Genomic DNA, 14,092 nt, shown 5'->3' with positions numbered 1-14,092 from the left:
CAATTCGTGCCTTATCGAGTGTGATCCATTGGAAACCAAAAGACACGGAAGTAGTTGTCATTCTATAGAAAATAGCAATGGTGGCAATGACTAAGACGAGCCGGACTCGTCTTAGTCAGTGTGCTGGGGCTGACTGCAGAGCCACTACAAAAAACAATTGACTTTGTAGAGAGTGTTGCCGAGGGGTGCGGCTGGAGTAATGAGTTTGGGTTGTTTGTATGATGGTTTGCCTAACACTGCAAAGCCTCTCGGAGGTGGCACTCAGGCAGAGTTTTCACCTGATGTTAATTAAGGCTGTGAGCGTCGGTGCTCAGTCCGCGCCGCAGTCTGTTGTGTCTGGTGTGTTGGCGGTCGCTGCCGAGGGCGGGGAGACTCCTGACTTTGTTGGGGAAGTGGGAGCTTCCTCCCCTGCGGGATGCACCGGAGGCAGGGAGCAGGCTGCTCCCCTACCAGAACCAGGCACGGTGGGTGTTTGCTCACGTGGGGAGCCACCCGTGCTAGCAGCTGAATTTACAACTGTCATTGTAGTTAAGGAGAGTTCTGCCCCTCGTGTATATTTTGCCTCACTACTTGCCAAGGCAGGAGTGGATGGCAAGGAAGCCGGGGATCAGGCGGCGTGTGTTGAGAGCAACGCTGTTGTGAATATTCGGATGAGAGAAGAGGATAGAGGTTTGGAGCTCCATTTTGATGTACCATCTGCAGTTAAGGAGGTATGGATGCTGGAAGCACGTAGCGGTCTAGTGTTTGGTCGTTTTGGTGTCGGGATGATTCCGGAGCGTTTGGCGTGAGTTTAGTGGTCAGGTGTGGCCACGTTTGTTAGGCGTAACCGCGCGGGTCAGGCTGGCAAGCCTGATAACCTCTCGTCTGGGGCTTCTCTCAGCTGTGTTATGGCCGGTGTTGTTTTCCCTGGAGTGGGGATTTTTTTGTGATGTTGTTCGCCCGATTCCTCTTTCCATGGCAAGTTTGCATGGTGACTCTGAAGTTTGGATAGTGTGGAGAAGATGCAGAAGGAGCAGGGTGTGTAGTGAAGAGTAGAGGAGAGGTGAGAGTAGATGGAGAAGTAGAGAAGGCAGAGGACAGAGGAGACGACGGAGACGGAGGAGGAGTGGCCAGAGTCACAAGAGACGCTGGAGCAGCTGTAGCTACTGGAGAACAAAGATGACTAAAATATCCTGCAGAAGTAAAAATGCACGTCGATATAGCCGTGAAGACCACAGATCGTGGAGTAGTCGAGACAAGTCTGGAAGGAGGAGTAGCAGGATGAGAGAGAGAGAGAGAGAGAGAGAGAGAGAAAAAAAAAAGGAGTGGCAGTCCGAGTACGAGGGCCAAGTGGGAGCCCTGTTGTGTTAAGTAGTTGTGTTAAGTAGTTAATTATTGCAGTGCTATAGTAGCCCTTGATGTTCTGTGATGAGAATGCGCACTTTCTTTGAGTCTGATGATGTGCCCATTAGTTATGTGTTAATTTTAACTTGTGTTCCTAAAATTTTAGTAAGTTTTTATATATCTTCCGACTTTTTTTTATTTATGAGGGGGCGTGTTGTGTGCAGCGAAAAAACACGATATAAAATGAGGAAAGTAGTAAGAGTGAGTGAAAAAAGGAATAATGAGAGAGAGAGAGAGAGAGAGAGAGAGAGAGAGAGAGAGAGAGAGAGAGAGAGAGAGATTGGAAATGAGACTTGGACGTGTCTCGGACACGGAGCTACTTAGCCTGAAGCTTCTAGAATTATATTTATCCGCGCAATCACTCACATTCCCCACGTAAATTTCCTTACTTCCCCTAATCCATTCAATTTGAGTCTCACACAATATTTAGTAGAAGGGTTGCTCTTGACAGTAAAATTTTGATTTCCAAACTATCCTTCTGCGGCTTCTATCCTTCTCTCTTTCACTTCATCTCAAGTTTCCTTTATGACCGTTCAATTGCTGTTGTGATAGACGGTCACTGTTCTTCCCCTAAATCTATTAACAGTAGTGTTCCTCAGGGCTCTGTCCTTTCACCCACTCTTTTCTTATCATCAATGACCTTCTAAACCATACCTCTTATCCTATCCACTCCTACGCTTATGATACCACCCTGCACTTTTCCACGTCTTTTCAAAGACGTCCAACACTTCAGGAAGTAAACAGTTCACGTACGGAAGCCACAGAACGCCTGACTTTTGATCTTTCTAAAATTTCTGATTGGAGCAGAGCAAACTTGGTATTGTTCAATGCCTCAGAAACTCAATGCCTCCATCTATCAACTCCACACAACCTTCTAGACAATTATCCCCTCTTCCTCAGTGACACTCAACTGCCACCCCTCTTCTACACTGAACATTTTCGTTCTGTCCTTTACTTAAAATCTGAACTGGAAACTTCACATCTTATCTCTAACTAAAACAGCTTCTATGAAGTTAGGTGTTCTGAGACGTCTCCACCAGCTTTTCTCACCCCCACATCTGCTATCTCTGTACAGGGGCCTTATCCGTTAATGTTTTTTTTTTTTTTTTATGTAGAAAGGACACTGGTCAAGGGCAACAAAAATCCAATAAAAAAAAGTGCCCACTGAAATGCCAGTCCCATAAAAGGGTCAAAGCAGTGGTCAAAAATTGATGAATAAGTATCTTGAAACCTCCCTCTTCAAGGAATTCAAGTCATAGGAAGGTGGAAATACAGAAGCAGGCAGGGAGTTCCAGAGTTTACCAGAAGAAGTGATGAATGATTGAGAATACTGGTTAACTTTTGCGTTTGAGAGGTGGACAGAATAGGGATGAGAGAAAGAAGAAAGTCTTGTGCAGCGAGACCGCGGAAGGAGGGAAGGCATGCAGTTAGCAAGATCAGAAGAGCAGTTAGCATGAAAATAGCGGTAGAAGACAGCTAGAAATGCAACATTGCAGCGGTAAGAGAGAGGCTGAAGACAGTCAGTTAGAGGAGAGGAGTTGATGAGACGAAAAGCTTTTGATTCCACACTGTCTAAAAGAGCAGTATGAGTGGAACCACCCCAGACATATGAAGCATACTCCATACATGGACGGATAAGGCCCTTGTACAGAGTTAGCAGCTGGGAGGGTGAGAAAAACTTGCGGAGACGTCTCAAAACGCATAACTTCATAGAAGCTGTTTTAGCTAGAGATGAGATGTGAAGTTTCCAGTTCAGATTATAAGTAAAGGAGAGACCGAGGATTTCAGTGTAGAAGAGGGGGACAGTTGAGTGTCATTGAAGAAAAGGGGATAGTTGTCTGGAAGGTTGTGTCGAGTTGATAGATGGAGGAATTGAGTTTTTGAGGCATTGAACAATATTAAGTTTGCTCTGCCCCGATCAGTAATTTTAGAAAGATCAGAAGTCAAGCGTTCTGTGGCTTGTTGACGTGGAAAAATGCAGGGTAGGATCATCAGCGTAGGAGTGGATAGGACAGTTTAGAAGTTTGGTTTAGAAGATCATTAATGAATAATAAGAAGAGAGTAACTATGACTCCTGGAGGTCCCGGGATGGTGTCATGCCGTGACTCCCCGAGTGACGTGATAAACCTTCTTGAGACTTAGTTACTGGGGAAGTCTGCCTCCTAGTGGCGCCCGCTATAGGTGTTCCTCAGAACCCTGAGGAACACCACTGTTAATATATTTAGGAGAAGAACAGTGACCGTCTACCACAGTAGCAATAGAACGGTCAGAAAGGAAACTTGAGATAAAGTTACAGAGAGAAGGATAGAAGCCGTAGGAGGATAGTTTGGAAATCAAAGCTTTGTGCCAGACTCTATCAAAAGCTTTTGATATGTCCAAGGCAACAGCAAAAGTTTCACCAAAATCTCTAAAAGAGGATGACCAAGAGGAAAGTAAGGAAAGCCAGAAGATCACCAGTAGAACGGCCTTGACGGAACCCATGCTGGCGATCAGATAGAATGTTGTGAAGTGATAGATGTTTAAGAATCTTCCTGTTGAGGATAGATTCAAAAACTTTAGATAGGCATGAAATTAAAGCAATAGGACGGTAGTTTGAGAGATTAGAACGGTCACCCTTTTTAGGTACAGGTTGAATGTAGGCAAACTTCCAGCAAGAAGGAAAGGTAGATGTTGACAAACAGAGTTGAAAGAGTTTGACTAGGCAAGGTGTAAGCACGGAGGCACAGTTTCGGAGAACAATAGGAGGGATCCCATCAGGTCCATAAGCCTTCCGAGGGTTTAGGCCAGCGAGGGCATGGAAAACATCATTGCGAAGAATTTTAATAGGTGGCATGAAGTACTCAGAGGGTGGAGGAGAGGGAGGAACAAGCCCAGAATCGTCCAAGGCAGAATTTTTAGCAAAGGTTTGAGCGAAGAGTTCAGCTTTAGAAATAGATGTGATAGCAGTAGTGCCATCTGGTTGAAACAGAGGAGGGAAAGAAGAAGAAGCAAAGTTATTGGAGATGTTTTTGGCTAGATGCCAGAAATCACGAGGGGAGTTAGATCTTGAAAGGTTTTGACACTTTCTGTTAATGAAGGAGTTTTTGGCATGGTTCCGGGCAGAAATATAAAGTGCATGAGATTCTGGTGATGGAAGGCTTAAGTACCTTTTGTGGGCCACCTCTCTATCATATATAGCACGAGAACAAGCTGTATTAAACCAAGGTTTAGAAGGTTTAGGACGAGAAAATGAGTGAGGAATGTAAGCCTCCATGCCAGACACTATCACCTCTCTTATGTGCTCAGCAGACAAAGACAAGTCTCTGACACGGAAGCAGCAGTCATTCCAAGGAAAATCAGCAAAATACCTCCTCAGGTCCCCCCAACTAGCAGAGGCAAAACGCCAGAGGCACCTTCGCTTAGGGGGATCCTGAGGAGGGATTGGAGCGATAGGACAAGATACAGATATGAAATTGTGATCGGAGGAGCCCAACGGAGAAGAAAGGGTGACAGCATAAGCAGAAGGATTAGAGGTCAGGAAAAGGTCAAGAATGTTGGGCGTATCTCCAAGACGGTCAGGAATACGAGTAGGGTGTTGCACCAATTGTTCTAGGTCTTGGAGGATACCAAATTTGAAGGCTAGTTCACCAGGATGGTCAGTGAAGAGAGAGGAAAGTCAAGGCTGGTGGTGAACAATGAAGTCTCCAAGAATGAATCTCTGCAAGAGGGAAGAGGGTCAGAATGTGCTCCACTTTGGAAGTTAAGTAGTCAAAGAATTTCTTATAGTAAGAGTTGTTAGGTAAGAGGTATACAGCACAGATAAATTTAGTTTGAGAGTGACTCTGTAGTCGTAGCCAGATTGTGGAAAACTCGGAAGATTCAAGAGCGTGGGCAACAAGCAGGTTAAGTCATCGCGCACATAAACGCAGCATCCAGCTTTGGATCGAAAATGAGGATAGAGAAAGTAGGAGGGAACAGAAAAGAGGCTACTGTCAGTTGCCTCAGACACCTGAGTTTCAGTGAGGAAAAGAAGATGAGGTTTAGAAGAGGAGAAGTGGTGTTCTACAGATTGAAAATTAGATCTTAGACCGCGAATGTTGCAGAAGTTAATGAAGAAAAAGTTGAGGGGGGTGTCAAGACACTTAGGGTCGTCGACAGAAAGGCAGTCCGACCTGGGGATATTTATGGTCCCCACCCCAGATAGGGACTCCGAGGCTGGTGTAGGAGTCGCCATGATGATTTTAAATTTTTTGAGTGAAGGATGTGAGTGTTATTAGGTTTTTGTGGTTTTGTGTGGAGAAAGAGAGTTGTCTTTAGAGGGCAGGCTGTGACTGCCCCCTTGTGAGACACAAAGGCTGAAGACAGTTATAGGAGAGGAGTTGATGAGACGAAAAGCTTTTGATTCCACCCTGACTAGAAGAGTGATATGAGTGGAGCCTCCTCAGGCATGTGAAGCATACTCCATACTTACCAGGAGGAGGCAGTAGACAACTGCCGAAACGATAATTACTCCCAGTGAGGTCTAAAGCACTGTTCAGGGGGTGCTGTGAACTTATCATTAAACCCAGCTGTGACCTCACTGAACGTTTCCCTTTGTGTCTCACAACACAAGGGGGCAGACACAGCCTGCCCTCTAAAGACAACTCTCTTCCTCCACACAAAACTACAAGCACCTAATAACACACACACCCTTCGCTCAAACCTTTGCTAAAAACTCTACCTTGGACGATTGGGTTCCGTCAAGGCCGCTCTACTGGTGATCTTCTGGCTTTCCTTACTTTCCTCTTGGTCATCCTCTTTTAGTGATTTTGGTGAAACTTTTGCTGTTGCCTTGGACATATCAAAAGCTTTTGATAGAGTCTGGCACAAAGCTTCGATTTCCAAACTACTCTCCTACGGTTTCTATCCTTCTCTCTGTAACTTCATCTCAAGTTTCCTTTCTGACTGTTCTATTGCTGCTGTGGTAGACGGTCACTGTTCTTCTCCTAAATACATTAACAGTGGTGTTCCTCAGGGTTCTGTCCTGTCACCCACTCTCTTCTTATTATTCATTAATGATCTTCTAAACCAAACTTCTTGTCCTATCCACTCCTACGCTGATGATACCACCCTGCACTTTTCCACGTCTTTTCATAGACGTCCAACCCTTCAGGAGGTAAACATATCACGCAGGAAAGCCACAGAACGCCTGACTTCTGATCTTTCTAAAATTTCTGATTGGGGCAGAGCAAACTTGGTATTGTTCAATGCCTCAAAAACTCAATTCCTCCATCTATCAACTCGACACAACCTTCCAGACAACTATCCCCTCTTCTTCAATGACACTCAACTGTCCCCCTCTTCTACACTGAACATCCTCGGTCTGTCCTTTATTTATAATCTGAACTGGAAACTTCACATCTCATCTCTAGCTAAAAGAGCTTCTATGAAGTTAGGTGTTCTGAGACGTCTCCGCCAGTTTTTCTCACCCCCCCAGCTGCTAACTCTGTACAAGGGCCTTATCCGTCCATGTATGGAGTATGCTTCACATGTCTGGGGGGGTTCCACTCATACTGCTCTTCTAGACCTGGTGAAATCAAAAGCTTTTCATCTCATCAACTCCTCTCCTCTAACTGACTGTCTTCAGCCTCTCTCTCACCGCTGCAATGTTGCATATCTAGCTGTCTTCTACCGCTTTTTTTATGCTAACTGCTCTTCTGATCTTGCTAACTGCATGCCTCCCCTCCTTCCACGGCCTCGCTGCACAAGACTTACTTCTTTCTCTCACCCCTATTCTGTCCACCTCTCTAATGCAAGAGTTAACCAGTATTCTCAGTCATTCATCCCTTTCTCTGGTAAACTCTGGAACTCCCTGCTTGCTTCTGTATTTCCACCTTCCTATGACTTGAATTCCTTCAAGAGGGAGGTTTCAAGACACTTATCCACCAATTTTTGACCACTGCTTTGACCCTTTTATGGGACTGGCATTTTAGTGGGCATTTTTTTTTATTGGATTTTTGTTGCCCTTGGCCAGTGTCCTTCCTACATAAAAAATATATATATATATATAGTATCCGCCGCTAATATGTGTTTTTTTATTTATTTCTTACCTTAACGGTAAGTTTGCTATTTTTTTTTTTTTTTTGCGGCGGTAAAAATACATACAACTGTGTTATATGTGACCCAAGTACTTCACTGAGAATAATCTTTTGCCATGAGACGGTGCACTTCTATATACAATAGTATCTCTTAGTTATATTTTCTCTCTCTCTCTCTCTCTCTCTCTCTCTCTCTCTCTCTCTCTCTCTCTCTCTCTCTCTCTCTCTCTCTCTCTCTCTCTCTCTCTCTCTCTCTCTCTCTCTCTCTCTCTCTCTCTCTCTCTCTCTCTCTCTCTCTCTCTCTCTCTCTCTCTCTCTCTCTCTCTCTCTCTCTCTCTCTCTCTCTCTCTCTCTCTCTCTCTATATATATATATATATATATATATATATATATATATATAATAGAAAAGGTTCCGACATATAGAGGAAGTAAGCAGGAATATACCAGACTTCTTTTTTTAATTTATTGCAATATTTCAGCTTCACAGAAGGCATTATGTTCCTAAAAATTGTAAAATCGTAAAATCGTAAAAGTCGTAAAATCATAAAATATCACACTGGGGACAAAAATTAACAAGACAGCAACTGAAAGAATCCTGATTCCCAAACCTCCGACCAGAGTTTATAAAAGATATAATGGTGATGAGGAGAGTTTGTTATTTAATTGAGGTTTCAAGTGTTTAATGTAAATAGATTCTAATATTTTAATGTTTGTACATGCGATAATAATTTTATACTGATCGAAATTTTCTTGCACATTGTTCTTAATATAAAATGCAAACACGAATGTTTGAAGGCACAGCTAAGGGAAATGGAACGCATGTGTAGTGATCAAGGTGAAAGTAATTACATGATGGATAAGGTCAGGCGAAGTCGAGCTTTAACTTCCTAGAGATCAAATGATAGACTGTGAACTGTAGTTGCCTGTTTTATAAAGAAAGTACACAGTAATAGTAACCTTACAAAAAAAAAAAAAAAAAGACTATAAAGGCCATAAAGACTTCATATCTAAAACGAAATATACGGAGGACAAAGTGAAACACATAACTAGGAATAAAAAAAAAAAAATATGTTAAGTTTCTTCATATGATATAAGATATAGTTTCTCGTAGAGGTATGTAATGTGCAGCTACTTAGTCAATTTATGTTGCTACATTCAGAAATTTTTTTTTTTTATCTTTTTGCATGATAAAAATAACGAAAGAAAAAAAAAATGTGAGAGCGTCATCATTGCGCCGAAACCTGACAAAATGAACGTTTATGGTACATGTGCTTATAATCTAGAGGACAGTCCTTTAGATCCATAGCAAGGCGAGCAAGAAATCACACTTAAGTGCGTCAGTGGATGCGCCGTCTTTTTGTCAAGTAACTCCTTCAGGTTCTTGCCCTTTGTGATAATCTACCTTGTTCGGTACATTTTTTAAAATATTATGTGAGCATATATAATGTTCTATATTTAAAGTGGTGTTTCGAGACTTACAAAATAAATTATTTATAAATATTTTACACTGAATAATTACTTTAATTTATAGATTGAATGTTCATTATCTTCTTTCACAACGAAAATATGGGTATATATATCAATCAACGGATAAGATGTTCACACACACACACACACACACACACACACACACACACACACACACACACACACACACACACATATATATATATATATATATATATATATATATATATATATATATATATATATATATATATATATATATATATATATATATATATATATATATATATATATATATATATATATATAATGAGTGCAAAGTTAGGGCACAGTTAATCTACCTTAATTAGGCTCACCAAGCACTCACCACAAGAACCCACTGATTAATTTAAGCCTCCTGCTTAGGTTCACAGAAACCCGGGCCACAATTTAAAAATTTAATGGTTGAGTACATAATAAAGAAAACACAAATGAGTACATAATAAAGAAAACACAAATAAAATATGAGTGCTTAACACTTTTAGAGGCCACACTGCTGGCACTCCAAAATACCTGATCCCATGAGAAAATGGGTAAATCCACATACAAATAAACAGGAGAAATAAACACTTCACGCACCAACACAAGAAATGTTATATGCCACTGACACTGTCCCACCCTAACCAGTACCCCCAGGACCCTCACACCCTATAGGCCCAACCGCACACCGACCCAACGCGCTGAAGGTACACCACTACCACTACCCTGAAGTACTGCAGCTCTTCCTCCATGCACGGCGGTACTAACACCATAGCAGCCAGGGACAGCAAGTTCTTCACTGCAGCCTCCTTAGTTCACAGTACCTGCTACGGTGCCACCTCACCGACGTCCCACAGCACACTGACAAGACCAAACTCCTGCCAACCAAGCGTACAAATCACCACCCTATCTCCCAATAATGTCCCCCAAATGTACACTGTTTCACCATGAAAGAATACAACAAATCCCAATAACATACCTGCAAATCAAATGGCAAATCCACCACTACTCTGCACCCTGTCTCTCTCTCGCTCGCCTCTCCCGCCAAAATCCCCACAACAACAAACTTTCAGGGCCTTAAGACTCGTTTTGGCGGGACTCGCTGACTAGTCTGTGAGCCTCTCGCAGGCGCGCCCACTTCAACTTCTTACACTCACCCCTCCTGAACTTTGTGCATGCCCTCATGCACAATCCCCACAGCCAACACAAGACGAACCCGTTGCACCCCTTTCAGCAATCCTACTAGACCTCCTGAGTTGCGGGGTCTGAACCCCTTTAACCTGCTCTGAGCCTTCACCACTCTGTTCATCTGGCTCTTCACCAGGCCCTAGGGCATCCTCTCCCTCCTGCTCAACCACTGAGTCCACTTGTTCCTCTGAGTCCGGTTCTGGAAACCCAAAGCGCTTTAACACTTCTGTCATATCTGGCATTTCTACTTCTTCCTCCTCTGGTGGCCCTTCATTACTTGTCCCTGCTGGCACTTCATTACTTGTCCCTGCATGGCCCTCACTGCCATTCCAAGGACGCAAGTTACTGCGATGTAACACCTTACTACAGCCGGACTCACCTTCTGGTCTGACCCTATACACCCCACTCACCCCATCCAACACCTCCTCAACTTCCCACACCTCAGCTGCAAACTTAGGCTGAATCTTCCTCCTACCTAGTACTGCATTGTCCCTTAGCAACACTCTTTGTCCCACCCTCAATGGCTCTGCTTTTCCTTGCTCCTGACGCTTCCACCTATTGGTATTGTGGTAACTCTTGATGTTCAACTTAGCTGCTTTCCAAGCAGCCTCCTGTGTCTCTCTGAGCTTCCTAATCCACATGCTATGGTTAGTAGGCTCACTATCAGTTTCCTCACAGAACCTATCCAAAGGTAAATGGGGCTCCACACCAAACAACAAATAATGGGGTGAAAAACCAGTGACAGCATGGGGTGTGGTATTATAGATGGCAGTGAGGCTTGACAAGTGCCTAGGCCAATGCTCCCGCTGTTCCTGACCAAGGGTAACTAACATCCCATGTAAGGTGCGGTTCAACCTCTCACAGATCCCATTTCCTTGAGGGTGATACGGGGTGGTACGAGACTTGGCTACATGGTAATACTTGCATAGTTCCTGCACTAACTTTCCCTCAAAATTCCTACCCTGGTCACTATGTACCCTTTCTGGGCAACCAAAACGGTGAAAAATCTCCTCCACCAAGATCTTGGCTACTGTGCTTGCCTTTTGGTTTTTAGTAGGAAAGGCCAGCGCAAACTTGCTAAACACATCTGTCACCACCAATACATTTTCCTTGCCATCCCTGGCCGGATCCAGCAAAGTGAAGTCAACAGCCAACACTTCCCAGGGGCGGTTGGCTTCCAACGTACCCAACTTAGTCTTGGCCCGCACATCCTCCTCCTTCCCCATGACACAGACTTTGCACTTTACCACATACAATTTGATGTCTTCATGTAGTCCTGGCCAAGCAAACCTATCCTTCACTAGTGACGTTGTTCTAGCAACCCCTTGATGACCCCACTGATCATGAGCGGCTTTAAGCACTTCTTGTCTCTGATTCACTGGCAACACCACTTTCCACTTCCTAGAATCTGTCTCCTTTCCACGCCAGTAGATCACCCCATGCCTCATAATGAGGGACCCTCTCACTCTCCACCATTGCCTAAACTCCTCTACTTGTAGCAACTGCCTTAGTTCTGCTGGCCTCACTCTACCAATCATTTGTCTCCACAACTTCCCTACAACTGGACAAGACTGTTGCATATCCCTAAGCTGCTCCTTACTGGCACCACGCCATACCTGCATCACAGCCACCCCTTTCACCGAGGTGTTAGGACTGGTTTCCCATATCTCCTTCTCTTCCTCCCCTCCCTCAATCAATTCCTGGGGCCTCCTCGACAATCCATCCGCGTTACCATTCTCCTTCCCTGGCCGGTATTTCACCTCAAAATCAAACCTTCCCAAGTCACCCAGCCACCTACTCTCCACTGCCCCAAGCTTGGCAGAGTTCAAATGTGCCAATGGATTATTATCCTTCAGCACTATAAAATGTCCACCCACCAGATAGTGCTTAAACTGCTCTGTCACTGCCCACTTCAAAGCCAACAGCTCCAACTTCCTAGAGCTGTAATTGCTCATGTTCCGCTCTGACTTTCTGAGACCTCTACTTGCAAAAGCTACCGGATGCAACCTCCCATCATGCTCCTGAGATAAAACTGCTCCCAGTCCTTCAAAGCTAGCATCTGTCTCCACCACAAACTGCTTGCTGTAATCTGCACTTTTCAACACTGGAGCCTGACTTAACTTCTCTTTCAACAAGGCAAATGCTCTGGCCTCCTCCTTCCCCCAATAATCACTCACTGCTGCCTTAGAATCACCACTCATCAAAGCATGCAACGGAGCAGCCACCTTCGCAAAATTTTTCACAAACCTTCTGTAAAAGGAGCAGAATGCGACAAATGCCCTGACCTCCCTAACAGTGCGCGGAACTGGCCACTCCTGTACAGCCCGTATTTTCTCTGGGTCTGTATTAATTCCCTCCTTAGAAATGATAAATCCAAGGTACCTAACCTGGGGCTTTAGTATGTGGCATTTGGAAGGTTTCAACTTCAGCCCATGTTTCCTCAAAAGCTTCAACATTCCCTCCAGTCTATCCAGATGCTCATCCACACTCCGAGCAAACACCAACAAATCATCCAGATACACCAAAAGAGTCACAAAAACCTGATCGCTAAACACATACTCCATAAACCTTTGGAATGTTGCTGGGCTATTGGATAACCCCATAGGACAGCGCACATATTGATAATGGCCAAATGGTGTTACAAAAGCAGTCTTGGGCCGGTCTTCTGCCCGCACAAGAATCTGATGATAACCTGCAGCTAAATCAAAAGAAGAAAAATACTGCGCCCCGGCTAATGCATCTAGTGTGTCTTGTACCCTTGGTAATGGGAAGGCATCTTTCACTGTCCTCTCGTTCAGCCTTCGATAATCAACACAAAGTCGCAGCGAACCATCTTTCTTCCTCACCATCACTATTGGGGCTGCATATGGGCTCACACTCTCCTCTATCACTCCCTGTTCCAACAGTCCCTTTACATGAGCTTTAACCTCAGTGATACATGGGGGAGGAATATGTCTGTATGGAAGGCGAATGGGCACTGCACTATTGAGGTGAATTTCATGCTCCACTCCAGTAGCACATCCCAAATCCTGCTCGTTTTCAGCAAACACATCTCCGTACTCATGGATCAATCCATCCAGTCTCTCCAACTGTGCTGAATCAAGCTGACTCTCATCCACCTGCACCCCTAGTCTGTCCCTGAACTCCTTAACCACTGAAGGAGGTGCAGTCTGAGCTACTGTGTGTGTGTGAGCTCTTCCCACAGTAACCTCCCTTCCATGAGAAACTTTGGCTACCTTCCACTGTGGCCTGAATTGCACATCTGCTTGTCCCAGGTTACCCACTGACAGCCATCCTTCACCCTTAACCACTCTGGTATAACTGGGAAATATACACAAACCTTCAGACACCCAGTAGCCCTCACCAGGCACTAAGGGCTCCAACACCACACTATCTACATCTACTTCCTGTAAACTTTCCACAAACACTCTCATTATTCTTCTGGTACCAGCCGGGATTACTAAATCCTGTTGCTGCTGAATTACAGCAAACCCCAGAGGCTGTTGTGTCACCCTCAATTTTGCCTCAATGGCACGGACACACCTGCCCCACTTCTCAGTTAGCCCCAGGTGCACGGCTCCCTTCAACACATTCATCCCAAACAACACTGGCAATGTAGTGCCCTGCACCACACCACTCTCCCCACCACCACCTTTCACAAAAAGTCCACAGTCTTTAACACTTTTTCCCTCAATTTCCACATTCACCTTCACATAACCCAAACAGGGAATTTCCCTCCCATTTGCATCTGTAATCCGAATGTCCATCCCATAGATCACAGCTTGCTTGGGGAGGAGGTGCTGTTTGTACCATTCCTCTGTCACCAGACTGACCTCAGCACCAGAATCAGCCATAGCACTTACAGGTATACCATTCACCAACGCATCTATCCTCAGAGTCTTTCCAAACAACTTAACTTTCCCTCTTTTTACATCATTCCGTTCCTCGGTCACATTAGTCACACTCCTTATCTGAGCTG

At 44.4% G+C, this 14,092-nt stretch overlaps 1 protein-coding gene across 1 annotated transcript; it reads right to left on the bottom strand.

Annotated features, from left to right (window-relative positions):
• Nucleotides 1–835: 835 nt before the first annotated feature.
• LOC135089423 (uncharacterized) lies at nucleotides 836–13,967 on the bottom strand. The gene is made up of 6 exons (XM_063984965.1): nucleotides 13,821–13,967; nucleotides 13,454–13,613; nucleotides 11,846–13,267; nucleotides 10,775–11,602; nucleotides 10,174–10,312; nucleotides 836–1,142 (listed from the first exon to the last, which is right to left on the bottom strand). Exons 1-6 carry the CDS (start codon nucleotides 13,965–13,967, stop codon nucleotides 836–838), a joined length of 3,003 nt encoding a protein of 1,000 aa, XP_063841035.1.
• Nucleotides 13,968–14,092: the final 125 nt, after the last annotated feature.

This window comes from Scylla paramamosain, chromosome 33 (genome assembly GCF_035594125.1).
Source record: "Scylla paramamosain isolate STU-SP2022 chromosome 33, ASM3559412v1, whole genome shotgun sequence".
Classification (NCBI taxonomy): domain Eukaryota; kingdom Metazoa; phylum Arthropoda; class Malacostraca; order Decapoda; family Portunidae; genus Scylla; species Scylla paramamosain.
Note: the sequence above shows the minus strand (reverse complement) of the source record. Positions and strands in the feature narration are given on the sequence as shown.

What these genes read in the sequence shown, in the direction of transcription:
- LOC135089423 (XM_063984965.1), bottom strand. Translation starts at nt 13,967, where the DNA reads ATGGCTGATTCTGGTGCTGAGGTCAGTCTGGTGACAGAGGAATGGTAC. An exon ending in CCTGTTTGGGTTATGTGAAG is followed by an intron (nt 13,614 to 13,820) that starts GTGAATGTGGAA and finishes GTGACACAACAG; the next exon opens with CCTCTGGGGTTTGCTGTAAT. An exon ending in CCGGCCAGGGAAGGAGAATG is followed by an intron (nt 11,603 to 11,845) that starts GTAACGCGGATG and finishes TGCTACAAGTAG; the next exon opens with AGGAGTTTAGGCAATGGTGG.